Genomic DNA, 27,975 nt, shown 5'->3' on the forward strand with positions numbered 1-27,975 from the left:
CCCTTACTGATGCAAAGAAAATAGGCTTTCAAATACCAACAGCAAGGTTTAATCGTGTTTTCTATCCGAGCTTTTCTTCAAAAGATCATTATAATGCAGATATAATGGCAAGTCTATACATGCAAACAGTTGATAAAGAGCATTCGAAAGGAGAACTAGAACATTTTAAGCCCCTTCATATCAGTGCCAGCAGCTGAACAAACCAGAACCTTGACACCCCCAGAGGTTTCCTCATAGCAGATCTCCAAAGAGCTACCTGCCTCGCTTAATAATCTTCCCTAGCAGGTAACATTCATTCTGAACAATTATTGCCCATTATTTCTTTGTCAGTGGTAATACAGCCTCTGAATACTGCAAAGGTCAATATTCTCACTGAGCATTTGGTATTAACCTTCTTTTTTTTTTTTTTTTTTTTTTGGGGGGGGGGGGGGGGGGGGGGGCAGTTTCTGACGCAGCCAAAAAAAAATAACAAAGTAAGCCAGGTTTTGCTTACTTTTAAAATTAGAAACAGAATAAAAATTGATTGAAAACTTTGTCCTGACAGGATTACTACCTGGTTCTACAGACCGGATCTGTCAACATATTTTGCAGGCATTTTAATTAAAAGCCGTAAGACTTTTCCAGAGAGTTTTCCCAAGTAATCTTTGCTCCCTCTCAAATCTGTGAGATTTCAAAGTACATCTTTTAGTCTTCCCCTATTCAAATACTTTGAAGTTTGATTTTGAAAGTGTTGGTCTCATGTCTATTAGCATTTCTACAGCTAAACAAAAAAATCTGCAAATTTTTTTAAAAAACAATCAAGAAACCCCCTGAACTTCTATGCATTCCAAACACCTGCATCCCAAATAAAAAGGTTTACCTGTTTCCTTTATTTTCAAACAACTCTCTTGGCAAAGAAAGCACACCAAACCTTCCAAACAAATTTGTCTTAGCAACCTACAATGGAAATGAATGTTGTTCGCTAATATATATCCTAAGGGAGTAGTAATACAATACAGAATATTAGTATTACATTAACCTGAACAACAGAGAGGCTTTCTTGAACTACAGCAACAAGCTGTTATGCTGCACCTAAAGAACATATTTAATACTCTTGTCTATGGGTGGTCTAAGAATTTGCACTAAATCTAAGTCAGAGAAAGAAAAGGCTGAAATGTGAAGAAACTATTTTTTCTTCAGTAAGCACTTCCTGAAGTAGCCTGGCCAAGTCCAATAGATGCGCACTCTTCTCTGCTATTCTCCAGAAGTGCAGACAACTGAAAATACTAGAAATTTTAAATAGAGACACTCCCCTTCCCATGGCTCCCTAAGGAACTCAAAGGTACTAAAGGTAAAAATGTGCCAGACTATCTACTTTTGATATCTTTTCGGCAATGCACTGTAATTTTTACCCTTCCATAAAAACAATTTTTTCCGAAGTGCTGAAAAACTTGCACAATGAACATGAAACTTTAAGTTCTATACAAAACATCAACAATGCAGACTTCTTTTTATAGTCAGTGCCCCATATCAGCATAAAAGATACCTAGAAGTGAAAAAAAATAGTAATATTTTGTCAATCTCAGGGACGAAATTATACACCTGAGATTAAACATGTATAACAGGGCACTGGGGTTTTTTGTTCTTTTCAACTAAGAAGAAAAGTCAAGGATTGGAAATGGTTGCCATGGGAGGCTTTCAAGACCATTCTGGATAAGCCCCCAGCAGTCTTATCTGACCTAATAGCTGGCACTGCTTTGAGTAGGAGGTCAGACTAGAGATCTACTCAGGTTCTCTCCAACCTGAATCATCCTAAGATCCTATGAAAAAATGCATGTGCACATTCAAAATTCAGTACAACTCCTTCTGAAGCACTAACTACTACCTGCAAGAAATACAAAGGTCCAAAGTTAGTAAGAGAGATACAATGATGTCAACCTCCATTAAGTGAGAATATCAGATCGTCATCCACTCCTATCTTGGTACCTTTTGAAGAAACTGACAGCTATATTTATGATTTTCAGCCCCTCACATAAACTACACCATTTTGCATCAAATTACTCATTATAACCTCTTTAATTAGCTATTAGCTGTATAACAGTTTTTCCTAAACTCAGTCTCCCTGTATACTAGAAACTATGTTTAAACAAAACTTTAATGGAAAAATATTTATCTTGGGGATTTGTATGTTTGAATTTAGACACATGTAAGTAAAGTCAGTGCTAAGCAGTATTGCAGTCCTGCTATATAGACACACTTGTGGAATCTTACAAGCTTGAACTATTTCTTACATAAACTGAAAATAGTCATATCCACTGCAAAATCTCTATGTAACACCACACAAGTTTACAAGGTGTTATGTCAACATCCTTTTCCTTGGAAGAAGTCTCTTCCATTAATTTCATGCCTTCATTTCTATAACAGCACTATTTCCAAAAATAATGTTGGCTCACCTAATGAAGCACTACCAGGATGAGCTGTCAGGAGACAATAGGACCAAGGGCAGAGAAGAAGCAGTAGCCTCCAGGATGAAAACACTGCTTTACATAATGAAGACTGATTCCACAGAAAGATACAGTCTGCTTCCTACAACCTACCTAATTCCACTGGCTTCACAGGAATTGAATTTAACTTGATTAAAAGAGAAAAGGTCTTTTTTTAATTCAAAGAAGTGAAATAAAGTGATTTATAAAAGTTTCCACAATAACTATGTATCATTTAGATCAATACTTGGACGATCCAAATGCTACCTAGGCTAGGCATTGTTCTATTTACAGTAATACTTTTTGAGGTTTTAACAGCTAGTTCTAAAAATAAAACTTGTTAATAAAACACCATCATATTTTCCATGTTTGTCATTTCCCAATGTATTTCACACCAAAACAATTCAATTAGTGAATAAATGTTTCTAGCCATAAAATCACTTGCAAGTCAAAACCTCTAAGAGCTATACATACAGAATATATCATAGCAAATTAGGATCACAGAATCATAGGATCATTTAGGTTGGAAAAGACCTTTAAGATCACTGAGTCCAACTGCTAACCAACATTTGTCTTGAAACAAAAAGGACTGTGCCAGACATTGGGGGGTGGGGGGGGTGGAGAAAAAAAGTAAAAAGGAAAAAAAAACCAATAATCCTACAGCCATCAGCTGAATTACTTCACACTAGTAATTACAATCCACTAGTATTAATTATGACAAAAATACATATGAGATATCTTTAGGTGAGGGACTTCCGAATGCTTCATCCTCAATAGAATGAAAGAGTTAATTGCTGAGGGCTCTCCATAATGTTGTTTAAAAAAATGTTTCTCTCGCTAAATTAGGCCAAGCCTTGAGCCACATCACCATTTGCTGAACCTCTGTCCAACATGCTTTAGTTATTGGCAATGCATTTAATCCTCCTCTGTTTGCACAGAAATTCATCTATGAGTCTGGCAAGAAAAGAGGTATTTCAGAATGAATGCCAGAAGGTAATTTACAGAACATCCAACTCTCAGGCCCTAACAACCAAGTTGTATTATACTGCCTCCCAGTGCACAGCGGCTGCCTGAAGCTCAAATGGAAAAGGCTGAAGAATCCATTTTAGACACAGAACTACCAGTAATTCCCAAAGGAATCACAACTGTCTTAAAGACTGTTCTCAAAAGCATTTAATTTGTTTTGAAAAAATCTAGGCAGAAAATAAGATTGAACTGTGAGATTTCATTTCACTTGAAATAAAGAAAGAAATTGCAAAAGTAAAAATGAAAACCAGGCAAATTCATATGGCAGACTACTTTTTTACTGAGTACTTATACAACATTTTGTATAAGAGAGGCTTGGGACAGACAAACCAGGATTTCTAAATCATAGGTAAAAAAATCATTGACAAAACCCAAGAATTTTACAGCAGATAAAATTTCTCTAGGAAAAGGAAGCAGCTTTTTTACATTTCGCTCTCTACAGTTACGTAAAAGGAGGTTGTAATGACATGGGTGTTAATCTCTTCTCCCACATTACTGGCGATAGGACAAGAGGAAATGGCCTCCAGTTGTGTCAGGGGAGGTTTAGATTGGATGTCAGGAAAAACCTCTTAACTGAAAGAGTGGTCAGGCACTGGAACAGGCTGCCCAGAGAGGTGGTGGAGTCACTATCCCTGGGGGTATTTAAAAGACGTGTAGACATGGCATTTCAGGACATGGTTTAGGAGGCATGGTGGTGTTGGGTTGACAGTTGGACTTGATGGTCTTAGAGGTCTTTTCCAACCTTAATAATTCTATGATTTTATATATAAGGTGACCCAAGCCAAAGCATTTCAAAGTCAAAACTAAACAGAGAGATCCGTTAATCTCTGCGGGCCTCATATGTTCTGAAACACTAGTACTTAGAGAATTCAGACCTCCAATGCTGACCATTCAAACCCCAAGAAAGTAATTTCATAACTGTGTAAATCAACATCGCAAAATATTCATATCTAGCACCCTTTTTTTTTTTAATTAGTAGCAAACACATCAACAGACATTCAGAATTTGTAATACTCTAATACAGACATTTAGTAAAGAGGCTGAAGTTCGATGTAAGCACCATTTCCAATTCTTTCAGACCATGAACACAGAGTATTGCAGAAAAGATATAAAACAATAATTTAACAAAACTGTAGCTGAATTTTAACGGGAGAAAGAAGCAGGTGTCCTTTCTAACAGTTTTAAGATTAGCATTACTCCTGCTGGCTCTTAGAAAAGTACAAGGGTCGTTAAGCCGAAGTACAGCTTAGCTAAGTCTAACTGGAGGCAGTTGGTTTATGAGAAAGGTCAGACCCCTGAAACTAAAGGCAAGTGAATCAGTCAAAAACAAGTGAAGCAACTGAACTTGATTTGCTCATTTGGACAGCATGGAAGAATCACGAAAATGCACAACCTACAATCTAACCCTCAAAACATGCTATTTACAGATACACTGTCACAAGCCAAGCTTCTAACAGCCTTAGCAGAATGTTTGCAATTTAGCCTGAGACACGCAGGTAACTCATCCCAGTTGCTATGGGGAACTAATTAAATGAAAACAAATCAGCTTTGCCAATGAAAGGGAAGAAGGGGAAACACTTACAGCGGTTGGGTCCTTCAAATGGAGCTGAGCTGCTGTCACCTGTTTGAAACCACCAGGATAGCTAGAAAACAGAACAAGCTTATAAGCTTAATGCTGTATGCTCAAGCATGATGTTAATACCAATATCACTACACTTTGAACAACAGTGTAATGGTATTACTTCCAAAAAGGAAGCTGTTCTCACAAGGCCAACAATTATACTGTATTAGAAAGACTCTATCCTGTTTTCCTATATTTCAAGATGATCAAGACTCACAACCAGTCTGTGGCTGACATACGAGACAACCATTTTGAACAGTATTATTTTCTTACTATTTTAAATAAACCTTAGTATGATTTGGCATATCTACAGGAATAAGATCTGACTTGTACTGCAATGCATCCATCTTTTTAAAGTCTACGTAATATGGTGAAGTAGCACTAATTCACATTTACGCATATACTTTAAATTAATGATACAGCGATGCAAGAAGCTACACAGATGTCAGGAAAAGCTGGGTTACATTTTGATTTAATTACATTATTAGGTATCAACCTAAGGGAAATGAAAATAAACCCAACATCATTAAATTGTGTCCACTGAGGAGCTGCACAGATTTAAGTATTTGTTTTAATTGTACAATTCATTTACTCAAAACCAACTTAGGTACTTACGCAAGTGCTTTAACTTACACAGAAGTTTTTAGTGAAATTTTTTAAGAAGTCATAGGGGTGGAGGAGAAAAAAAAGCACGCATTAATTTCCATCAACTCTGAACAAGAACTTGTTAGCAATTCAGCAAAGGAATTTCAGGATTGAAACATCAGTACTAGCAAAATTAGCTTTCTCAATGTAATTTATCAACCTTCCAACTGGATACATTTTGATACTTAGGGATTACTATTTAGGGTCTTCATCGTATAAAATAGGAGCAACTGTTATTATTTGACTGAACTGAACATTGCCATACTGTCTTTAATTGATTATTGTACTTCTGCCTGTAAACAAGTTATGTCTGCCAGAGTAATACATTGTAAACTACTGTATACAGTATACATCAGTATATCTTGAGAGCATTTAACTTCTTACTAGTTTTTCCAATTTCTTTTTATTTTTAATCCTCTGATTTAATAATACATCTATCGTGATATTTACTGTTGGGTAGATAGGTACTGGAAGGGTAAAGCAATTGAAGCTGCCAGCTGCATGTATCTTAAAGGTGCAGTGCCAATAGGAATGTTTTCTACTGCTTAGTAGACAGAATAGTGCTGATCACTGGGTTCATGGGTTCACACAAAACAACCTGGCTCACCAAACCTGTCACCTTACTCAATTGCTCTCACTGCTTTTGAGTGAGATTATTTCCCTGACAACATACACCGGGGAAAAATAAAAGAAAGAAAAATAAAAAGTGTGGATCATTTTAAACATCATAACACAGGCAAACAGAAACCAGAACAGGTAAGTAGGAATTCCCTTTTGAACCAATGTGCTAAAAAAGACTTTAACTATTAAGAAAATATGACATTAAATTTACCACAAGCTCATTTGAATAATATTATTATACGGCTTACCCAGTATGTGAAGAATATACTTTCTGTTCCCATTTGTTACCAGAGAAGGCAATATGTCTTGTATTTATTATGACAACATGATCTCCGCAGTCACCTACAAGGTAGAAATTAGTGGAAAATATTAAGAGAACCATATGGGTAATCAACCAAAATAACTATAAAGTGTGCAATACATATGCAGTAGCACATACATACACATTTCATAAAGCTCAAATTTAAAGATCTGAGCTTTTTGAGTCACACCATCCAAATCTGCACTTAAATACCAATCTTTAGTACTATTTTGTTTACTACTGTCAGGTTAGAAGGCAGGTGAGGAGGTAAAATACCATCAGACTAGATAATTAAACCATTGCAATTATTCAGCTAAGATCTGGAAATCTGGCTTACAGGCAAGTGCATTATTTTATTCAACACATTATGCTGCATATGCACCTATATTTCAAAAAACCCAGAATAAAAAAAAGGTGAGGTCTAAACAATGATCCTAAATACTTGCTTCATTTTAGTTTTCTCATAAAAACAGTACCAATGTTTACTGGAGGACTGAATGTTTTGGGTAAGTAAAATAATTCTATTAAATGACTGTAGCCTAGGACTAAAAATTTAAAAGAAACTGAAAGATTGGGGAGGGTGGGGAGGGGGAAGGAGAAAAGCCCTGCAAAAAAGCCTAAAACAGCTCTGTTGGGAAAAGACCTATGTTTTCAATCAAGCAGAATCAAGCAGGACGTACAGATATGTTTAGTGATATATCAGCAACTTTCACATCAAGAGTTTTTTAAATGCAAGATCTGTAATCTATCACCAATACCCTGCCAGAAAGTGTATCTCTACTAAAAAAATGCTAATATAACTCATACTATCTCAAAAATATGATGAAAATATGAAAAAAATATGTAGTTTTTCATTTCAGAAGTAATCATCTTGATCAGCTGTATAAGCTATAACCATCCATTCAATCAATTGGAAAATTATTTGTCCAAAGTTGACTTTCATATGCATTACCATATTAGGACAATGTAGGTTTATTGGTAGGCTTATTGGATAAAAACATTTTTCAGTAGGTAACAAAGCTGCTACACTAAGGAGGACTTAAATTGAGCATACGTTTTTATAGGAGCATATAGTTAATTAATGCCAGTTTCATACCCTATTTTTCTATCACTTTTTAATCTTGTGTTCTTTTAAAGCTCTAATTTCTACTACAGCTAAAGTGCAAATGCAATTTGAAGATCTTCATTGATGCAGCCTTTCACTGATGACAATTCAGTTCTAAAAACACTGTATGTCTAAATAAATGTCAGGGAACTGACACTGGACTTTGTGCCACCTTTTTTTTTTTTTCTTTTAGTTATGAAGATGACAGAATAAGCTCATCTAAGGAAATTTTTGCCAACAGATCTCCACTTGCATAAACACAGAATTAACAATTCCACACACCAATAGATCAATTATGAACAATTAAGAGCCAGGAGAGAAACTAACCAGGATACTATGTGCTACCTGAATAATGACTGCAACCTGTTCTTTTTAAAGTAGACTGAATTCATGGACAGCTAATGTCTCCTTTGAAATTTCAAATTAATGCATTATTTTCCACTGGTCTTTAAACACTGTTGTTCCCATGACCCCAGGGATGGCTGCAGTTAATAGGAAAAAAGTAAAAATATTTACCAGCTCCAGAAACACAGCCAACTTGCATCCTTCTTTTGAAAAATATTCACAAAATATCATGCAAGAAAACTCTTCCTTGAGGCTATTTTCGCAGAATCACAGAATACTTTGAGTTGGAAGGGACCTTTAAAGCTCATCTAGTCCAACCCCCCTGCCATGGACCAGGACATCTTCAAACTAGATCAGGTTGCTCAGAGCCCCGTCCAACCTGACCTTCAATGTTTCCAGGGTTGGGGCATCCACCACCTCTCTGGGCAACCTGTGCAGGGTTTCACCACCCTCATAGCAAAACCCTTCCTCCTTATCTCTAGTCTGAATCTACCCTCTTTCAGTTTAAATCCATTACCCCTTGTCCTATAGCAACAAGCCCTGCTAAAAAATCTGTCCCCATCTCACCTATAGTCCCCCTTTAAATACTGAAAGGCTACAATAAGGTCTCCCCGCAGCCTTCTCTTCTCCAGGCTGAACAACCCCAACGCTCTCAGCCTGTCCTCACAGCAGAGGTGCTCCAGCCCTCAGACCATTGTTGTGGCCTCCTCTGGACCCGCTCCAGCAGGTCCATGTCTCTCCTGTGCTGAGGGCTCCAGAGCTGGATGCAGCCCTGCAGGTGGGGCCTCACCAGAGCAGAGGGGCAGAATCCCCTCCCTCGCCCTGCTGGCCACGCTGCGTTTGATGCAGCCCAGGATACGGTTGGCCTTCTGGGCTGTGAGCGCACATTGTTGGCTCATGTCCAGCTTGTCACCCACCAGTACCCCCATGTCCTTCTCCACGGGGCTGCTCTCAATCCTTGCATCCCCCAGCCTGTACTGATACTGGGGGTTGCCCCAACCCAGGTGTGGGGCCTTGCCCTTGGCCTTGTTGAACCTCATGAGGTTCTTGCAGGCCCACCTCTACAGCTTGTCCAGGGCCCTCAGGCATGTCAACAATTTTCACACTATAATATTGACTTATTCTTTTATGAAGTATGTAAGTAAGTTTTCCTCAAGAAATACACAAAAATAAGGCCAGTATATGCTATTACATTTTGGTATATGCAATTTGTTACACACAGTATATACATTGCACCTCTTCAGATAAAAATAAGCTGCCACAGTAAATCCCTTTTGTATCTCTGTACGTTTATAACTTCAGTAATTCCTATCACACAGTAAAAATACATGCTTCAGGTACATGCATTTCTTCTCCTACATTTTAATTAAGGACTAAACAGTAATTAAAGGTACATGTTGACAGCTGTTAGCTCACCACTGATAAACTACTTGCGAAATCTTTCATTAGAAGACAAGTCTCTGCTACTGCTTCTAGCTATTATAAACTAACATGGCAATCTAAAGTAACTCGTGGGCCAGGCTGGGTTTGTTGAACTCTTCCATCTAGCCTAGCCTTCCCTTTGAGGATGCAAAGGACAGCAGTAGATCCTACCCAAGCAAGAGAAGTGGCTCACCTACACCTGCTCACAATCCACCATAAAGAACCAGATTGCCCAGTTTTTTAAAAATCTGGCCCACTATTTATGGTTCTGTGTTGTGAAGCTGCTCACAAAGATAGAATGCAAGGGGATGAGGGTAAAGAGAAAAGGAGGTGCAGGAGAAAACTAAAAATCCAGATTCAAAACTCCTGAAAAAGGTCGTATCCCCTTATTTAAGGCGTACAGTCTGACAGCATCTAAAAATATGAGACACTGGAGAATAATGAAACATTATCCCTAAAGCAGAAAATAAATATACATGAAATCAGATTTCTTTCTTTCCCTAACCGCATCTTAACTTCAGCTCCAGATACTCTTTAACACAATAAACAAATAATGATTCTATGGAAGGGTATCTGGATACTGAATTAAAAACAAAACAAAAATCCCCCCCCAATGTTATTCTAAGGAACTGTTATCTCTCAGACACTAAAATCATAGAATCACAGAAAGATTAAGGTTGGAAAAGACCTCTAAGATCATCAGATCCAACTGTCAACTCAACACTTCCACACTTTCTAAACCATGCCCTGAAATGACATGTCTACATGTCTTTTAAATACTCTACCACCTCTCTGGGCAGCCTGTTCTAGTGCCTGACCACTCTTTCAGTTAGGAGGTTTTTCCTGATATCCAATCTAAACCTCCCCTCACGCAAGTGGAGGCCATTTCCTGTTGTCCTATCGCCAGTGATGCGGGAGAAGAGACCAACACCCATCTTACTACAGCCTTCTTTCAGGTAGTTGTAGAGAGCGATAAGGTCTCCCCTCAGCCTCCTCTTCTCCAGGCTAAACAAACCAAGTTCTCTCAATCTCTCCTTATAAGACTTGCTCTCAAAAATATTTCTTTTTAGTTATTAACCTAGTTAGTTCAGGGGCGGGGCGGGGCGGGGGGGGGGGGGGGGGAGAAGAAGAAAGAAGCCTTTAGTACACCAACCACAAATTCATGCATACTTTGCTCTCTTAGGGACTATCAAGTGTCTCTCAGGAGTAGTAACCTATCTATGTCAATCTCAGATGTAACGCATTTGGTACTAATTTATAGAATACTTTAGACCAAATAAAGTTATCCTTGAAATGACTTTCCAGGTTATTATAACTTCATGGACATAAAAGCATCAAAGATCTTTCCACAGAACAACCAAAAACATTTCCTCTCAGTGTCTGCTTTATTTTTCAGACAGCCTTAGTCTCCAGTGACATCTTGTGGATAAGAATAATTTGCAACAGCAGAACTCTGGTATTTAGAACATCTTTATAACAGTAAAAATACTACCTTCCATTATGAAAAACAGATCAAGTATCATTTTAGTATGTACACTCTACATGTATTAGAGAAGTTTAGTGCTTCCTTTATGTTTCAGTAATGTCTCTTGAAAAATTTGCATGAGTATTACAGGAAACACTGTACCATCAATATGAGGGATCACCTTTTTATTATCCATAAAATGCTTGTCACCGTGAGACGGGCGCTACGGCATTACACATAATGAACAAGATCACAGATGCATCTTTACTGCTGAATCTTCTACAGAAAATCAAAATTACTTTTCATGTAAACAAGAAGGTATCTTTCAACACGGATTACGTCTCCCATTTAAGAATCAGACAAGTACCAGCCTCATCATCACAGAATGTTTGAGGTTGGAAGGGACCTCTGGAGGTCATGTCATCCAGCCCCCCTGCTCAGGCAGGGCCAGCTTTTCACTATCTCCAAGGATGGAGACTCCACAACCTCTTGGGCAACCACTTCCAGTCACCCTCACAGTAAAAATATGTTTCCTGATGTTCACAGGGAACCTCCTGTATTTCCATTTGTGCCCACTGCCTCATGAAGACAGGACTTCTCTGCACCTTACTCAGAATGAAGAACTACCCCAAGACGCAGGTACTGAAAAGTAGCATTCAGAAAATCTAATCAAGAATCACGGCAGTGTTTCATTATGTGCACTGTAAATTAGATCTTTACATCTAAGATCAATGCAACAAAACACATTTCAAGGTGTCAAAAAAAAAAGCTCAACCCACTGTAATTCAGCTACGAAAAATAAATTATGAATTCATAACGAGCTTTATATGGACTGGTAAAGAGAATGACATAAGGTTGTAGAGGCGTATGAAGGAAAAAGATGAGAGAGAAAATGAAGATATTTATAATTTAGTAACAATTTTAAAATGTAACCCTATATATCAGGCTTGATTTTAAAACTGAAATGAGAAGAAAAATACAAGTAAAGGAAAGCATATTTGCTTTTATCTACCACAGTACTCACTTAGTGCATGATAAATAGGTTTATGCCTGCCTTCAAGCCTGATTACAGTCGCAGCTGCTATTTTTCCTGGTGGCTGCATCTTTGCATCAAGGAGGTACCAGGCTCTGGCAAAAGTAGCCCATTGCTAAAGGGAAAGAGAGGTAGTACTTAACATAGTAAAAGAACACACAACTATACATAAATATAGCTTCTCTAATTAGCTCAACGCCTTTTTTACACTCCAAAATACTAGAATATTTTCAACAACACCCTCTCCAAATAACCTTTAATCGGATGGAAAACGCCGCTAACACACTGCGATACGCCCATTACTGCACGGGCTTCCAACACATGTGGTGGTAACAAAGGTTACCAGCTCTAAGGATTTTGTTTCAAAAGTGAAGCCCTCTTGCCGCAAGTTTCTGTTATTGTTAATTGAACTGTAAAGTCCCTGGAGGCTACTTAATGCCCAACATCAAAGAGGTGCCCTCTCAGTGAAGGGCACAACCCTCCCGGCCGCAGTTCTGCGAACACGACTGGCCTGAGCCGCCTTCAGCGGGTAGCCCTGTCCCTCACGGACAGCCGCCGCCGCCCGCCCACCCTCCGGCTCCCGCCAGCGGGCCCCTCAGGCGCACCTGAGCGCACGGCCAGGGGAAGGGAAGCCGCCCGCCGCCCCGGGGCCCTCCTGCCTGCCTCCTGGTCCCGGCGCCCGCCCGCTCCCTCCCGCACGGCCGCTCTCTCCGCCATGGCGGCCGCCAGGTCTCGCCGGGACGTCGCCGCTTTCGGAGACCGCGGCCGCCCCGGCACAGCCCGCACCGAGGGGGAGATGGCGCCGCTCACCTGGGCCGCCTTGGTGTAGCTGGCCATGGCCGCCGTGCCGCCGCGGCGGAGGGAAGGGAAGCGCAGCCCCCTCGGCCGCCGCATCGGCGGGAAGCGGAAGCGCTGCCTTGCGAGGGGCGGCGCAAGGCCGGCGGCGCGGGCCGTTCGGAGCGGCGGCGGTTCCCTCCCGTCCCCGAGCTCGGCGGGCCATGGACCGCTACGTCCTGGTGCTGAGCTGGGGGGAGCGGAGGGGCGAGGGCGCTGCGGCGGGCGGCCCCGGGCCCGGAGCAGGTACCGCTGGCGGGTGGGGGTTCCGCGCCGTGTGGGGGCCGCCCGCCGCCGGGCCCGGCCCAGCCTGCCTGGGGAGGGCTTTCCTTTACGGATCTGCGCCCGTGTAGGCTGTTCTGGGGCCCTACGCCGTTACCACCCCGAATTTTTTTCAGACTAAAAGTTTTTAATTACTCAAACCTTCAGAAACTTAGGGGGGGTTGTGTTTTATCGCGACACTGCTCTGTAACTCAGTAGAGCGTTCCTGAGATATGCGCTACTTTAACGAGAATTTTACAAAATTTGTCTTTTTAAACTCCTGCAAATCTGTAGTTGACGGTTTCTTTTTACAGCTAAACTTCTAATATTTAACTGAACTTTATACCATATTTGTAAGAAAGCAAGGCTTAACTTCAGTAATTCAGTAGTTTTAAGACAAACTTTTTGTTTTTCCCAGCTGGGACTTCTGCAACCCTTTATCAGTTCCTGAGAGAAAGCTGTAACTCATCTATAAATGCAGATGCGAGTGCATTCCCAGGTAAATATAGTCGTGTACAGTAAGGTAAGGCAAACTTAATCAAAGAATTGGCACATTTCATGATGTAGGTGAAACAAGTCAGAAACTTAAGGAAGCCCAGTTTCTGCAGTGTGCCTCAACCTGCAGGTGGGACTGCACCTGCTGCTGCTGTGTCTGTGGAGAACTGATGTCATTTCAGTAGCTGAGGTGTTGGGAGATGATCAAATAGATTGGACACAAGAAATAAAGAAGAAGCGTTTTGAAAGGTTGGCAAATTTTAGTCCAGTTTAGCAAGGAATAGTAGGAAAGCGCTTGTTTCTCATGTCAGTGGGCAGCTTGATGTTTTCATTGTTCCTAGGATGTCTTCTAATTTTTTTCAGTGGAAGCAATATTTGTCTGTTGGGTATCAATTCAGAACCCTAAGCCATGATTAATTATTAAATCATATTATCGTGTTAAAATAGATTTCTGAAGATCTGCTTTAGTACTTTGGGGGGTCGGATGTTTGGAATTTTTTTTATTAAAAATACTTTCTTAGTTCTTTACATGGTTTGGATATCTAGTGTTGAGCTGTTAAGGCTCATCTTGTCACAGCTGTCATAATAATTGTGATTCATGGGGGAAACCACTATAAGCTGTTAAAATTCATGAAGATGGGAATGTTAAGCTGTTTTCAACTTCTGTGCTTGTTATTGAGTAGAAATGTTGAGAGAGCATCTCATTTTGCAAACCGCATAAACCATATTTATGAAAGCTTTGATTTAGTTCAGGAATGATACAACTTCTGCAAATGGAGAGCAATATTGCCCAAAATGGAGGAGAGGTCAAAGATTTTCTTACTCATTAACAGTCAGGGGATCAGTGATAGTTAGACACTTGCAAAGACACTTACCTACACCTTAATATGCTTAGAACTTAATTATGATGCCAAAGGACAGCAGAACTCAAGTCATTGTGGCATGTGAAATAATTCGCATAGTATCTTGCAACAGAGATGTTCATTACAATAAGAAGAATAGATGGCAGTGGATTGAATATTTTAAACAATGTTTTATCTCTTTGCAGCATGTTCAGTGGCTGGTATTCCAGGTGTAAAGAAATGGTATTTTGCGAGTCATGTTATATGTGGTTATTATCAGGTAAGACTTTTTTTTTCAGAATATGTCTGCCTGTCTCTAGTGCAAGTTAAAACTGTGATGTTTAAAATTCTCTTTGCTTAATTAATTCTTTCTGCTTGATCAGTTCTGCAGTTCTGACTGGGAGGAAATAAATTTTGACCCAGAGAAAAACGAAGGCTCATTCCAAACAAGTATCGACGAATGCCTGGGAGCCAGACAAAATTTTGAGGAAGACGACAATAACAGTCGAGAGTCACTGTCTATGACTGAGTATGCATGTTATTATTTTTATTGAAAGTGTAGTGATCTGACATTTAACAGTAATAACCCAAGGGAATCAAGAAAATATAACAAGTAAATGTTATTACCAAAGCAACAGTTAATTATGAACAATCCCCTACTACTACTGAAAATAATCCTATTTCATTTAATATAGCTTTAAGTTTTTTAGCTACAGATGAGAAGAGCTGTTCAGAATAACGTCACAGTTTCCTAACAGCTGACAGTTATATACACAAAAAGAAGTTTCTTGCTAATCTGTCTTGAATCCTACTTCCAGTTTGACTGCAGATTGTTTTGACATGTTAGCCTACTCCTGCCGCAGTAAAAGGGGAGAAAAGTATATCTCATTGCCTAGGTATGTTTATGCAGAATTTTAAATGTAAAAGGTACTTACCTCAGGTAGTATTCATCAGTTGTAACTTTTTTTTTCTAAATGACTTTGTTTATATTTTGTTTCCAACCATTTTGCTCTCCATTTTTAGTATCTATGATGAAGCTGCGGAAAGTCTGCATCAGTTAGCTGATAAACTGCCTGCCCCAGGTAATCTCTCTTAAAAGAGCAATCTCATTTGAGTTTATCTTGTTCTTACTTTAGAAGCTCAGGTGGTAAAATCATAGTCAAATGGAAAAATTCAGAGGATGTTAGTTTGTTAGTTGAATTAACTTGTATACAGCTCTTGCAAGTACTTTAAGGAACGTTAGCGTGATTGGCATTACAGATCAGCTTACAGAGTAGTTTGTTGCTTCTTTCTTTGGAAGGCTGTATTTCAGTAGAATTTAAGGTAGCTATTTGTATAATTAATTTTTCCATCTGAAATGGCACCATGGCACCCAAGTAGTAGCAGACAGCAAGCAAGACAAAACTCAACATGCAACTGCAGGAAATTTTAATGGAAAAAAATGGAAGGTGTTGACATCAGCCTTACATCTGATTTACCAGCTGATTGCTTGGGGGTGGGAGCCAAGAAGTTGTGAAGGAACATAGATCAGAACTGCTGGATTCAGATTGTGTAAACTGGAGACGGATACCCCCTGCACGGTAGGGTTACGTAGTATTACAGTAGTTGATTTGGGATAGCAAAGGAGCCGAATGCAGAAAGAATGAAAAATAACAATTTAGAGGTGTTAAAAGGAGGAAAATGACATAGTAGTCATACTGGAGACAGCTCTATCTGTTGAATATAGTGCTGAGTGAGAGAGGAGAAAGGTACAGAACTGCTGTAACTGAGCAAATGGCAAAATACTCTGTTTAAGAGGAGCAGCAAGAGATGAGCAAAAATGCATGAAAAGTGTTTTAAATCTTGCTGAAGTTACTTGAAGTTGATCTTTAAGCCTATTGTAGTGCAGTCAGTGATAATCATTACTTTTCTATTTTTAAATGACTGAAACATTTACTGAGTAATGGTACTTTGAGTCCTATATAACTGTTTTTATAGGCAGAGCAATGGTTGATGTAATACTGCAGGCTATTGAACGAGATGGACCCAAGTTAAAAGACTGCTTACCTGCTATTGGTGCCCTGAAACACCTGAGAGAATGGCACTCTGCACAAATCACTATTGCAGCAAATGACCCTAAAGGGTATGTCCTTTATTTTAGGTCTGTAAACAAGGTCACTCGTGTTTTGTGTTGGTGAGTGTCAGTGGTTTAAAATAAAAACAGCGGCTTGAGTACTTTACGTGTAAACTTTGAAAATACGTAGCTTTGTCTTTTATTGTTGTTTGAGGGGAGGAATTACTCGTGCTGATTTATTGTAAACACATGCCCTAACCAGAGGGGCAGGCAAAAGAGCAAGTCCTCTAAAGTTCCTGTTTCTATGAGAGCAGAAGGTTAAATATTTTCTTTTTTTTTTTTTCCTTCACTGTGCGCACTTTAATATGCATCCGATGATTTTAAGTTGTACTGTGCTACATAATGACTTGTATTGATTGTAGTTTTCCAGTTTTTGTAAAATGAATACATAACTCTGGTTTTACTGTAAATTTTATATTACCTTTGGTATTATATTTCAGGCAGGAAAAAGAGTGTCTGATTTGTCCCTTTTGAAAATGGAGTATAAATGCTCAATTACTTCCTGTATGCTTCTGAAGCGTCTTAACACTGTAACTATTAATTCAATTTGAAACAAAGTCCAGTAATTTCCTTACTGTCCTCCTCTAATTGACATAAGTAGGCCATGATATGTCTCACTATAAACCACAGTGGTTTTGTTTTTTTCCCCATGCGGTAAATTATTGTGTGGATATTGAATATCTGATATTATCTGATAATATCTCATATACTGAATATCTGATACTGAAAGGTACACAGAGGAAGATAACCTTATTGCAGCGAATTCTACGAGCACTTGATCTCAGTGCTCATTAATATCTTCCTGTGCAGCTATCTTTTGACTGAATAAATTTTTCTGCTGCCTTTTATGTAAAATGAGGCCATTAGGGCATACAGTTTCTCTGATGAAAATTCTCTCACTTATTCTTCCTGTTGTGTTGATGGTGCTCATTTCTCTTAGAAGACAGACGGCCAGTAGGACCCACAGATATTGGCTGTTCTCCCTCCCTGTTGTTGAATTTGGGTAATATTTGTGCTGCCGTCATATCTCTACTTACAAAGCTAACTGCAAACCATGCATATGGGCCAGTGACAGCCCCAGTGGTGGCTACCTGGCTTTGCTCCAGCTTCTAGCACCCAACCTTGCTGTGGTGCTTCTGCGGCTTGCCATTGCTGGTGTTATTTGATGTCTGACAAAGTTCTTTGCTGTCGTGTTCGTGGAGTACGTGAACAACTTCCTTTACAGATCCTGAACCGGCAATTCTATAATATCGTGTACTTTGTGGAATATAAAGCTATACCTGTCTGTCTTAACGTACATGAGACTATTAAGTGCTAAGACATAATAACGTAATAGGTAAATTCAGTCAAATTGTACTGCATGTTAATTTGGAATACTAAATTCAGTAAGGTGAATTCTTCCTTATTTTTACAGTAGCTGGCAAAAGATTGCAGACTATCTATCAGCCGACTTTGTATCTCCAGATAATGTAATGAATATTATTGATGTAAAAGAACTCTGGAGAGGAAAGGTTCAGATATGGGAAAGAAAGGTAAAATAACTTTTTTCAGCTATGGTTATTTTTTTAAAGCATCTGAGTACATCATTTAAAGCATCTGTTGTACCGTGCATTTTCTGCTTTAAGCCAGTTTTGGTTTTGACAAGGTAACTCAGAGGTAATGCGCACCGTGTCTGGGTGGGTGGGGGAACCACTGGCTTGTTAGCATGATGAAAGGATAAATGAGATCAAGGCATCAGATTTGAATTTCAGAAATCCAGATGGTCTCCTCTGAAATATTTGCCTTAAAATTTCTTCTTCAAAATTAGATTGTTTTGTATCTATCACAAATCATTATCATGTAACTGGAAGTCATTGTTGCATGCATTGTTGCAAAGACTGGTAGCTTTGTGATTGTGAAAGACACAGTTTAAATTTTCAGTATTAAGGTTTTGGATATAGTAGCTGGCTATTTAAGTCTAATATTTTGACCTAGTTTTACAGATCTGCTGGAAACCAATATAATACTAATTGTTTAAAATAGTAGTACATGTAACTGGCTGAAGAGAAATAATTTTCTCTCTTCTGACATGTTTATTGTCTCTTTTTCGGTTTTTCCCCAGTTTGGATCAGAAGTTAGGTTTCCAGAATTTTGTATGAAGAGCACTTCAGCAAAGGCATTCAGCACTTCACATTTAGGCTCTCACTTTGCTGTTAAAAAAGAGCGACAATTGAAGAATACTGACGTTTTGCCAGAGGCAAGTATTATTCTTCATCTATCTTTGAGCCGCTAGAATTCATCTGGTTTACTTTCAAGAGAAAATTAGTATTTGGGGAAACCCTAGTCAGAATGGAAAATAAACGTAAAAGTAATGATTGCATAAGACTGAAGAATTTTTCTTTTGTTCATGTGTGTTCTCAAAACAGGTCCTTCAGATTTCATCTGTTTGTTCTTAGGAATGTGATACCAATTTTTTTTTTCAAGTAGAAATTGAGACTTTGTTCAATCTTAATACTCAAAATATGTAATTTATGAATTCTGTATTTATCTAACCTTTTCTACTTCATTTTCAAAGTTTGCTGTTTCATGTTTTCTACTGGAAGTAGATATTTGATGGGAGCTCCAAAATGATATTTGTTAATGCAAACAAAAATGAGTGTTCATGAAAACCGATATCATTTAAGAGATTATTATTTTCATTGTTAAAATATGTACGTTTTGGATTGCATTCATCTGTTCCTGGTAGATCTTGATTTTCTTTGGATTCAGATGAGTTACAACCCATTTGATGCATATGGTTGACATTCTAGGAAGTAGGTATTTAATTCTGTCTGATAAAACTTTTCTTGTTTTTCATACAATGATGTTTAATATGGTATTGTGAAATGTTTTTGTCTTTATATTCCTTCGTGCCTCTTTCAGTTGCACTTGTAAGGCAAGTGCATCCAGCAAAATACGTGGGGAAGTTCTACTGAAACAACATCATATATAGTGTTACAGATTTTTTTTACTTGATCTCTTCTCAGGTTTTTCATTACTATGGTCCTGCGCTAGAATTTTTACAGATGGTGGTGCTCTCTGAGTTACCTTCCTTTTTTATATCAGATCTGGAATTTGAGCTGTATCCTTTTTTTAAGTATCTAAACTATTGCTGGTAATGGTCTATAGCAGAAAGAAAACAGTCAGGATTTACCCGTGCAAGCAACACGTGAGGATTGGCGAGGGTTCATTCCATTCTAGCCTGCCAAAATAGTCATAGTGATTCTTTACAACTGGATTTTTTTTAAGGTTGAAATTTAAATTACACTAACAGTAACCAGCTATTTTTGACGTTACTGCACATATACTTCATCTGTTGACGTGTATGCTATTTGTGCAGAAAGACAAGAGAAATATATACTGCTGTGTAAATTTAAAAAAACCCAAGCCTTACTCATTAATGCATATAGTGTGACTCACAATATCGAAACATTTTTCACAAATCGTGTTTTTATTGTGTAGGTGCAAAATCTGTGGCAAGGTATAGCAGAGGGGTTTTCTCTTGAGTTGTGTATGCTGCAGAGTTCCTATTGGTTTTAAATTTATGTATTGTTGGTACTCACAGCTTAGTAGCTTAGGCTGTATAAGCCTGCCAGGAATTTGACTACATAATATCTGTTTATGCCTGCCTATATTAAAGATGTCAGTGGTGTATTTCATCATATAACATCTCCAAGTACACCACTTTGCCTGGAAAGGTGAGTTTATATATTTTGTGGTACTGGAGTATGAAATATTAGGCACTTGCCTAATTTGAAATGTGATGGTAACATGATTTGTAAAATAGAGGTGCATACAGTTCTTTGTGAAGAAGCAGTTCCTTAAACTGTTCTGTTCAGGACCCTGGCAAGAAAGAGTATCAAGGAGACATCTGCACTGCTTTTGGACCAGATTTCTTCTCTCTCAGGGAAGGTAAAAACTTTTTATTTAGGTATGGCAGAAAAATGAAGATATGTATATTGCTCATAAAAGATACAAGAACGATATTTTTAAACCTAGTCTCTGTGTGTGCTCCTTCCATATTAAGTTCTAAAGCAAATTTGTCTTTTAAAGCTGCATGCCGTACAGGTCCTGACGATTTGCAAGCCCACGGAAAGTTTTTCTCTTTACCTTAGCTAAGTTTCGATTTCCTAAAACATTTTGTTGCTTTTAATCCTATCCTGACCAGTAATTTCTGTGCTGTCATAATTCAACTATTTTTTTAGCAAAAGGCAGGCATTTGTGCAGCCTACAAATTGTATCTAGCTAGTGTGAAGTGGTAAAATTCTTTTATTTTGCATGTGCGTATTCTGCTTTTCCATTCTGATTTTGGATAAAAAGAGTTCTTGAAACATTTACAAGCCTACATCTCCACTGCCCTGCCTTGGAATGATAGTATTCATGGCCACAGTATTACTTTGAAGGTATTTTTCCTGAATGTTTGAGGTGATGTATGCTTGTTTAGGGAAGTTGGGGGTTTTTTAGTGTTTGTAGAATAAATCAATGCCAATCAAAACAGAGCCTGCAGTGGACATGCTGTTACAATCATAAAGAATAACCTATGTTCTTTATTTACTGTGGAGTTGGTATTCCATTTGCTTCATCTTCAGCTTGTTATTTAGGCTTTTAGTCACTTTTTTCCTCCCCTGCCACTCCATTCTGCATTATGCTTAGCCAGAAGAGAAAGAAGTCCTTTTTCTAATGCTGTACCAAAAACATCTTTTGGAATAGTTTTATATTGGTAAATATCCCTAGTGATTTTCATTTTACATGATGTTACTGAATGCTTGCTCAAATACCTTAAGCTTACCTTTCTACTAGTTCTTTTGAAGAAAAAGCCAAAACAATTAGAACACATTCTTAGGGTACTTTTTAGAGTCTTCACATGTGAATTGAATGTTTTCAAGATAACAATTTCTCATAGGGAATTTTCAGCCTACTACTAGAAATATTACATATTTGTAGGCTTTCTAATAGCTATAAAAGCATTGTTTTATTGCTTGAGTATTGAAATACTTATGTATTTTTTCTATTAGTGCTTATTGGCCTGAAATTTATGTGCAGACATAAACATAGTCTAGTATCTGATTAATTGAAAAAGATAATATGTAGGGAGGAAAAAAATTACATGTCTTTCAAAGGAATGCGGAGTTGCTGATGCCACCTATATCTTTTGAATTCTTTTTTCATTCCGGATACTACTCTACCAAAGTGTTTTTAGCCAGATTATTGAAAACCTTGTAATAGGTATCAAATATCTTTTTATGTGTGAAATAGAAATTCAGCAGTTAATGAGCTCCCAACTGGAGCAAAAAATAAGCACAATTTTTACAGCTTCTGTATCAAATGCTTTTCCATCTCGATGTGAATGACAGAAGTGTTAAATAAGGATGTTTTCTTCAGTTGAAGGACATCTGAAATAATGCCAAATCTGTAGCTCAAGAATTAAATGTAAAACAGATTTCAGTAATATAGGATGTATTGTATTTGCTCTCGTTATTTAGGTGGGAGCTTTATTTACATTGCCATGTAATGTAAGCAACGTAGTGATCCCATCCCCTGCCCAGCTGTGTACCAAGAAATGGAAGGAATATATGGCTAGGAAACCCAAGGTCATTACTGGTAGGTAACAGGAAGATGGCGACAGGTGTATTTTGTTGTGGTTATATCTATATGTGCATTTATATATATATGGTGGATTTTTTCTATGCATTTGGGATACCGTTTTTTCTCCAGTGGAATCAAGTCAGTGATTGTAATCTTCACTGACAAAAAAAAGTTTTGGTGAATGTGAGTTTGAGTTCAGCTATGCAGGCTTATTGTGGAGGAAAATTGATAACAACATCATGGCAAGCTTTTGGGAAACAACGCACCTCCTTTAAACCATTTCTGTATCCTATCTGTCAGCTAAGATGCAGCTCCCACACACCTTTCTAAGGATACAATGCATGGGCAAAGAGGTTTGCTTCTGCAGATGGAAATTCAGTCTGTTTCACTTAAGCGCCTCCCTTCTCACTTAAGCATTTCCAGAGGTTCTTCAGTATGCTTGCATTTGATTTCAACCTCTTCCTGGGAAAATACAGAACATGAGCAAATGCTGGATGCCTCCATTCACCTGAAAGCCAGTGTGCTTAACTAGTGATTGAGAATGTGCTCCCTCTCCCTTATGGGACTATACTGACTCCTCCTACACAGCGTGCCAATGCTTAGAAGTTTGATTCAGAAAGGGAGAGAACAGAATCAGTGCAGATCAAGACGGGGCAGAGTTTCTCAGTCAGCCAGTATATGTGCCCTGCAAGTGGAGGCACTGTACAAGTAGTTACTGTGAGGTTTGTAGGGACTTGAAATCATCAGGCTAAAAGGAGCTTGGTGATAGCCCAGTGCTTAAGTACTTATCTAGGATAGGATAAGATGTAAGATTCTGCCTTCTTATGTGATTTTGTTGTTTATACAGTGCTCTAATATATAATTCTTGAGGATTCCAAGGAACAGTAACTTCTGCTGTTGCCAACTGAAGATAGCATTTGAAAACAAGTATGCAGATGAGGATGGCTGACAGGCTGATACTCTTTCAGGTTTTGGAATAGGCAAAAAATTGAGAGGAATTAGGAAGAGCTGTACAACAGGGCAAGAAGCTTAATTCTGTGGAGTGGGTGCTGGCAGTACATAGATTTAAAATTATCTCTGCATGTTTGGAGGCGGTAGAGCAGAGAGGGTGTGATTATAGAGCTGATCACAGCAGCAGCATTTATACTGTATTGGAGAGATACTACTGATGCAGTCAAATGAGCGCAAGAACCCAGTGTCTGCAAGATCGTCTTTGTCCTGTGCCCCAGTGGAAGGGTTTTGTACAAGTATTAACTATAATGTGATCAGTAATACACAATAGGCCTCTTGAGCAAAATTTAGAATAGAGAGAGAGACATGGCTATTTAAATGTATTTGCTAATTTAGTTGAAAACTATGTATTTTTTAGTGGCTACCACTAATCTGACTATGTTAAGGACTTACAAATCCTTAATCTCTTCAATCTGTGGGAAGGTATAATTCTTTGAATTGGTAGTTCTTAAATACTAATTAAGATTAAAATGAGAAATAAAAGCTTTCCCATGAGGAATCAGCTTTTGGATGCCAAGATAACTGGAAAAGGAAAATATTTCAAATTACTAGGAGAATGTGGAACAGAACAATTGTGAAAATTTCTCTGGAATCTTTTTTCTTTCTTGTTCTTTTTCTTTCCCTGGATTTATATATTGAGGTAGTGGATTTCCCTGCTCGTCCCTTCCCCTTCCAACTTAAACTTCTCAAGAAACACTGGGATACTTTATATTTGTTACTAACAAAAATTTATAACACTAATAAGCATCAAGCTCTTCTTGAGTTATTTATTGAGAAAGTACTGCAAATATCTTATGAAACTTGGCTTTTAAAACTTAGTACATCAAGAAGCATTCATTCTTTTAATTTCTACATCTACCAAGGTGCTATAATGCTATAAAATCTTTTCTGTGTGGTTAAAAAAAAAAAAAAAGGCAAACCAGTCCTGTCACTGTTACTATCGAGTCCTACATTAATTTTTTTTTTTTTCAAAACTGCAAACTACATGCCAGTATTTATTTAAAAAAAAGGTATTTATCTCTCACTGAGGCCATGCAGTGAGGGAAACTCTTGCTAATGAATAATGCAGCTTCTTTGGGAAGAGTGTGTACAGTATTTCCTTTTCTTCTACAGATGTGTGTTCTTCTAGTGAACACCTACCATTATTTCAATCCACATATGCAAAAAATATCTTTTTTTACCTAGCAGAACAGACTCTTCTCTAATTATTACATATGTAGCACATTGTTTGCCTAACTCTTCATTGTTTCATGGTAGAAATGTAACTTTACCAGTAAAAGGCTTGCCTTTTACTAAGACCAATTCAAGATCTTCTCTGGGTTGGTGGTTAGAGTTTCCAGATGTACTTTGTAGCCTGCATTAGAAAGCTGGTCCTCACTACAGTCGCAGGAGTTCAGTGCTGGTAACATGCTAGCTTTGAGCCAGCAGTGTAGTTGAACTCATCAAGCTGCTGTAGCTCATTTATTTTGCATGTTCGTCAGTCTGTAGCTTTTTAAGGGGTAAATATCAGCTGTAGTTAGTGTGTCTCCTAAAAAGACGTTTGTAAGATTTCTCACAGAACAGAAGAGGGCAAATGAAAGAGTTTTGATGATGAATTATAGCTTGTTCTAAAGCTGTTTTCCTGATGGTGTTTCACAGTTATGCCCTTATATTTTTTAAGTTCCAGAAATTGAACTGAAGGGAGAATTTTGCCGATACTATTTCTTGCTACAAGGCAATGGCTCTGGAGGGTGTAAAGCAACCTTGATTCATTCAGCTAGCCAGATCAATGGTACGGCCATTCTTGCTGCAGTTAATGGAAAGCTAATGACAAAAGCAGAAGAAACAGAGTCAAGTAAGAGTTACTCTTTATTTAAGAGTGTCTGTGTGCAGGTAAATGCTACTAAAATTTATATGTTCCTTTTATTCATCCCAGTCTGTGTTAAAGGGGGAAAACAAGGAGGAACACTGCATTTTGATGAATATTTTTTTCAAGCTGATAAAAATATAAGATCTTATTTATTCACACAGTTTACTACTACCATATTTTTTAAATCAACTACGTACAGTTGTACTCTGTCATTTCTTGTAACGGTGATTAGTTCTAAATATTTTCATGTACAGGGATATCCAGGTAATATTAATGCAAAATAAATTTGCAGAAACTTAAAGTTTAAAAAGTATGTATTATTGGTATAAAGGCTGACCAGCGCATGCCTAAAATCTAGTCAATTATCTGTTGACAAGCCTATTTCACAGATTTAAAATAAAAATGTCAAGGCCAGCAGGCAAGTTGAATTTCTTGATCATGTCTTCAGTTACTTGGTCCATATTACTGCAGAGTGGTTAGGATATGGGCTAGCGGATGATCAGCTGCTCCGCTAGGTGAGAGACATTTGTCTTAGAGTAGTTGTCCTGTAACAACTGGATGTACTAGATAACTGCTAATTTGTGTATTTGCTCTCAACACTGACAAAGAGCACAGTGACCTGCATCTTAGCCTTTTATTTCCTCATTATCGAAATAAATCTGTGTGCAATGTGACTGACTGCTTACCATTTGTCCTAATTAAAATCCCATTAGTATGGTATCAGAAGACTGAAAGTCCTTGACCATATGTTGGGAGAAAACTGTTCTTTCCTGGTATGAAACTTAGGATCTTCTTACCTTATTTAAATGTCAGTCATGTTAATTGCATTGTCGTTATATTGTTTTTATACAGAAATTCAAAAATACTGGTCAGACCTCTATTCCAAGTTATCCCCCTGGTGTCTCTATTAAATTGTAATTATTTTGCAGTTTTTGGGTTTGGTTGTTCGGGTTTTTTTGATTAGCCATATTTGAAAGTCTGGTTCTTTCCTTTGAATATGAAATTTGTATGTTTGCTGTGTTTATTTCTTCTTTTAAGAAGCAATGACTTTGTGTCTCCAAAGTCACAGGACAGAATCTTAATAATAGATTTCTCCTAATCTGTACAGGCTTTTGTATTGCTGAATTTATCAAGTCCCTGCCGCATTTCTGTGGAGAGGAGATTGTACAGAGAGAAAAGAAACTGTCTCGTCTCCAAGTGTTTGCCTTGAAGGAATATCTCAGTAAGTAATGGGGAGAGCACTGGTAGTCCTTAAATGAGTGTTTAAAAGGTATTTCTGGCTGAGTGTGACGGCTCACCTTCCAGGTCAGTTATTCACTTGGTAAAGAGACAAGTGGAGCTTTAAAAAGAAACTTTTTGTACTATATCCATGATTGTATGTCAGATAATGACTTTCAAATATTGAGGAAAAGAGAATGCTGAACTTAAAGTTGGTGGGTGTTTGTTACACTAATACTCTGAAAGTTTGAGCATAGTTTTGGAATAATTCTGTGGTAGTTAACTTTTTCTCTACTCTGGGGTTTTTTTTTCATGCTTTTTCCCCCAAAAAAACCTTACTGCTGGATGTGCCTTCTACAAAAGTGTGAATTCTGTTTTACATGTTTTGGATTTTTTTTTTATTCTTTCTTGAAGTCTTAAACAGCAGAGAAGTATGTATTGGAGATTTGTTACATTTATCATGATACATCATTCATAATAATAACTGAAAGGTCACCCTCTGTAGATTCTCCTGACTTTGCAGAGAAGTACATTCGACTGTCCTGATTTTTTCTAAGTCCATTGCTCAGAGAGACTTAATTAAACCAGAAAATACTTCTGAGAGATTGGCTAGATTATTGAAAATGGCATACTGTGAAGATAATTTAAGTGTATTATCATTAACAGAATACCAATTTAGGGAAAATTAGATTTCTGCTAACAGTCTTGCCTTCCACCCCTCACCCCTATGAGCTTGCAGTCATTCTCAACCCTGAGCTTGGGGCTGCCTTAGAGCTTGTGCTTTAGTTTGTTTTGAGTGGGTCACCGATTTCCACTAGGATGAAGACTGAATAGGAGCATTTAGGACTTGCTAGTCATGTTAAATCATATCAGAATTACCTGACCCTTGATATTATGACCAAAGAGACCAGAAAAGGCTATCAGTTATAACGGAGCCACACCTGCAACGGCAGTAAAATAGGTGGGTAGGAGGCTCTGTACACTGGAGCTTTTCATGTTTAGGCTCAGCAAGTCCAGATGTTTGTTTCTGGGGGATTCAAGCCTGGATATACCCAGATGCAGAAATTAAAGGACTATAAAAAGATGATTCAGGTGTGATTTCAGCTGTTCTCACTGCTGAGTTTTTTCACTTACCTATGGAATAAACGACCCGTACCTTGTTTAAGGGCACAGTAGTAAGTGTCAAGTTAACTTGTGTTTTGGGGTGGGGATTTTTTTCTTTGGTTGGTTTTTACCAGGCTCCAGTTATTCTTTGGTACTTAGCAGTTGCAGTAGTTTCTCTTTATTTCCCTTTCCTTTTATAGAGAGAAAGGAATTGTCTAAGCAACCTCCAGTTATTTCTACTGATGAGTTCAAAAACTTGTTAGAACTTACAAGAGAATGTGTTTTGGACCTGTGCAACACTAGTTTTCCTAAACCTGTTCTACAAAAGGTTGCCAGTAAAACTGGGTCATGCACTGTGACTTCTGGTAAGTATTGTTATTAGAAAATACACTGCTTATTCTCTTTTGATGTATATTCATACCTGTTGTTAGTTTTTTTTACTAAAAGGAGAATCTTTTGCCAAAAAAGGGAAAAACAGAAGGAAAAGTAAAGTAGCTTTCTAAACTTTTTTGCAAACTGAAATTACCCTCACATTAACTATTCCTTTCTTTTCCTTGACAAAAAAAAATAGAGAAAACCTTTCTGACCATAAATGAGG

General features: G+C 38.1%; 2 protein-coding genes across 2 annotated transcripts in view; one reads left to right on the forward strand and one right to left on the reverse strand.

Moving 5' to 3' along the window:
* The window catches only part of MRPL13 (mitochondrial ribosomal protein L13), a 40,348-nt gene extending 27,366 nt beyond the window's left edge, over window positions 1-12,982 (reverse strand). The window contains exons 1-4 of the mRNA XM_075085699.1: window positions 12,857-12,982; window positions 12,038-12,161; window positions 6,624-6,717; window positions 5,071-5,131 (exon numbers count right to left, since the gene is read on the reverse strand). Coding sequence (XP_074941800.1) covers window positions 5,071-5,131; window positions 6,624-6,717; window positions 12,038-12,161; window positions 12,857-12,940 — 363 coding nt within the window. The 5' untranslated portion in view covers window positions 12,941-12,982. The remainder of the gene's footprint in view (window positions 1-5,070; window positions 5,132-6,623; window positions 6,718-12,037; window positions 12,162-12,856) is intronic.
* Window positions 12,983-13,008: 26 nt separating this feature from the next.
* Window positions 13,009-27,975, forward strand: part of MTBP (MDM2 binding protein) — a 30,098-nt gene continuing 15,131 nt past the window's right edge. The window contains exons 1-14 of the mRNA XM_075085698.1: window positions 13,009-13,126; window positions 13,560-13,640; window positions 14,685-14,758; window positions 14,862-15,007; window positions 15,502-15,560; window positions 16,456-16,600; window positions 18,006-18,123; window positions 18,693-18,827; window positions 19,597-19,691; window positions 20,449-20,521; window positions 22,093-22,210; window positions 24,867-25,040; window positions 26,164-26,277; window positions 27,578-27,742. Coding sequence (XP_074941799.1) covers window positions 13,045-13,126; window positions 13,560-13,640; window positions 14,685-14,758; window positions 14,862-15,007; window positions 15,502-15,560; window positions 16,456-16,600; window positions 18,006-18,123; window positions 18,693-18,827; window positions 19,597-19,691; window positions 20,449-20,521; window positions 22,093-22,210; window positions 24,867-25,040; window positions 26,164-26,277; window positions 27,578-27,742 — 1,579 coding nt within the window. The 5' untranslated portion in view covers window positions 13,009-13,044. The remainder of the gene's footprint in view (window positions 13,127-13,559; window positions 13,641-14,684; window positions 14,759-14,861; window positions 15,008-15,501; window positions 15,561-16,455; window positions 16,601-18,005; window positions 18,124-18,692; window positions 18,828-19,596; window positions 19,692-20,448; window positions 20,522-22,092; window positions 22,211-24,866; window positions 25,041-26,163; window positions 26,278-27,577; window positions 27,743-27,975) is intronic.

This window comes from Phalacrocorax aristotelis, chromosome 2 (assembly GCF_949628215.1).
Source record: "Phalacrocorax aristotelis chromosome 2, bGulAri2.1, whole genome shotgun sequence".
In the NCBI taxonomy this organism is placed as follows: domain Eukaryota; kingdom Metazoa; phylum Chordata; class Aves; order Suliformes; family Phalacrocoracidae; genus Phalacrocorax; species Phalacrocorax aristotelis.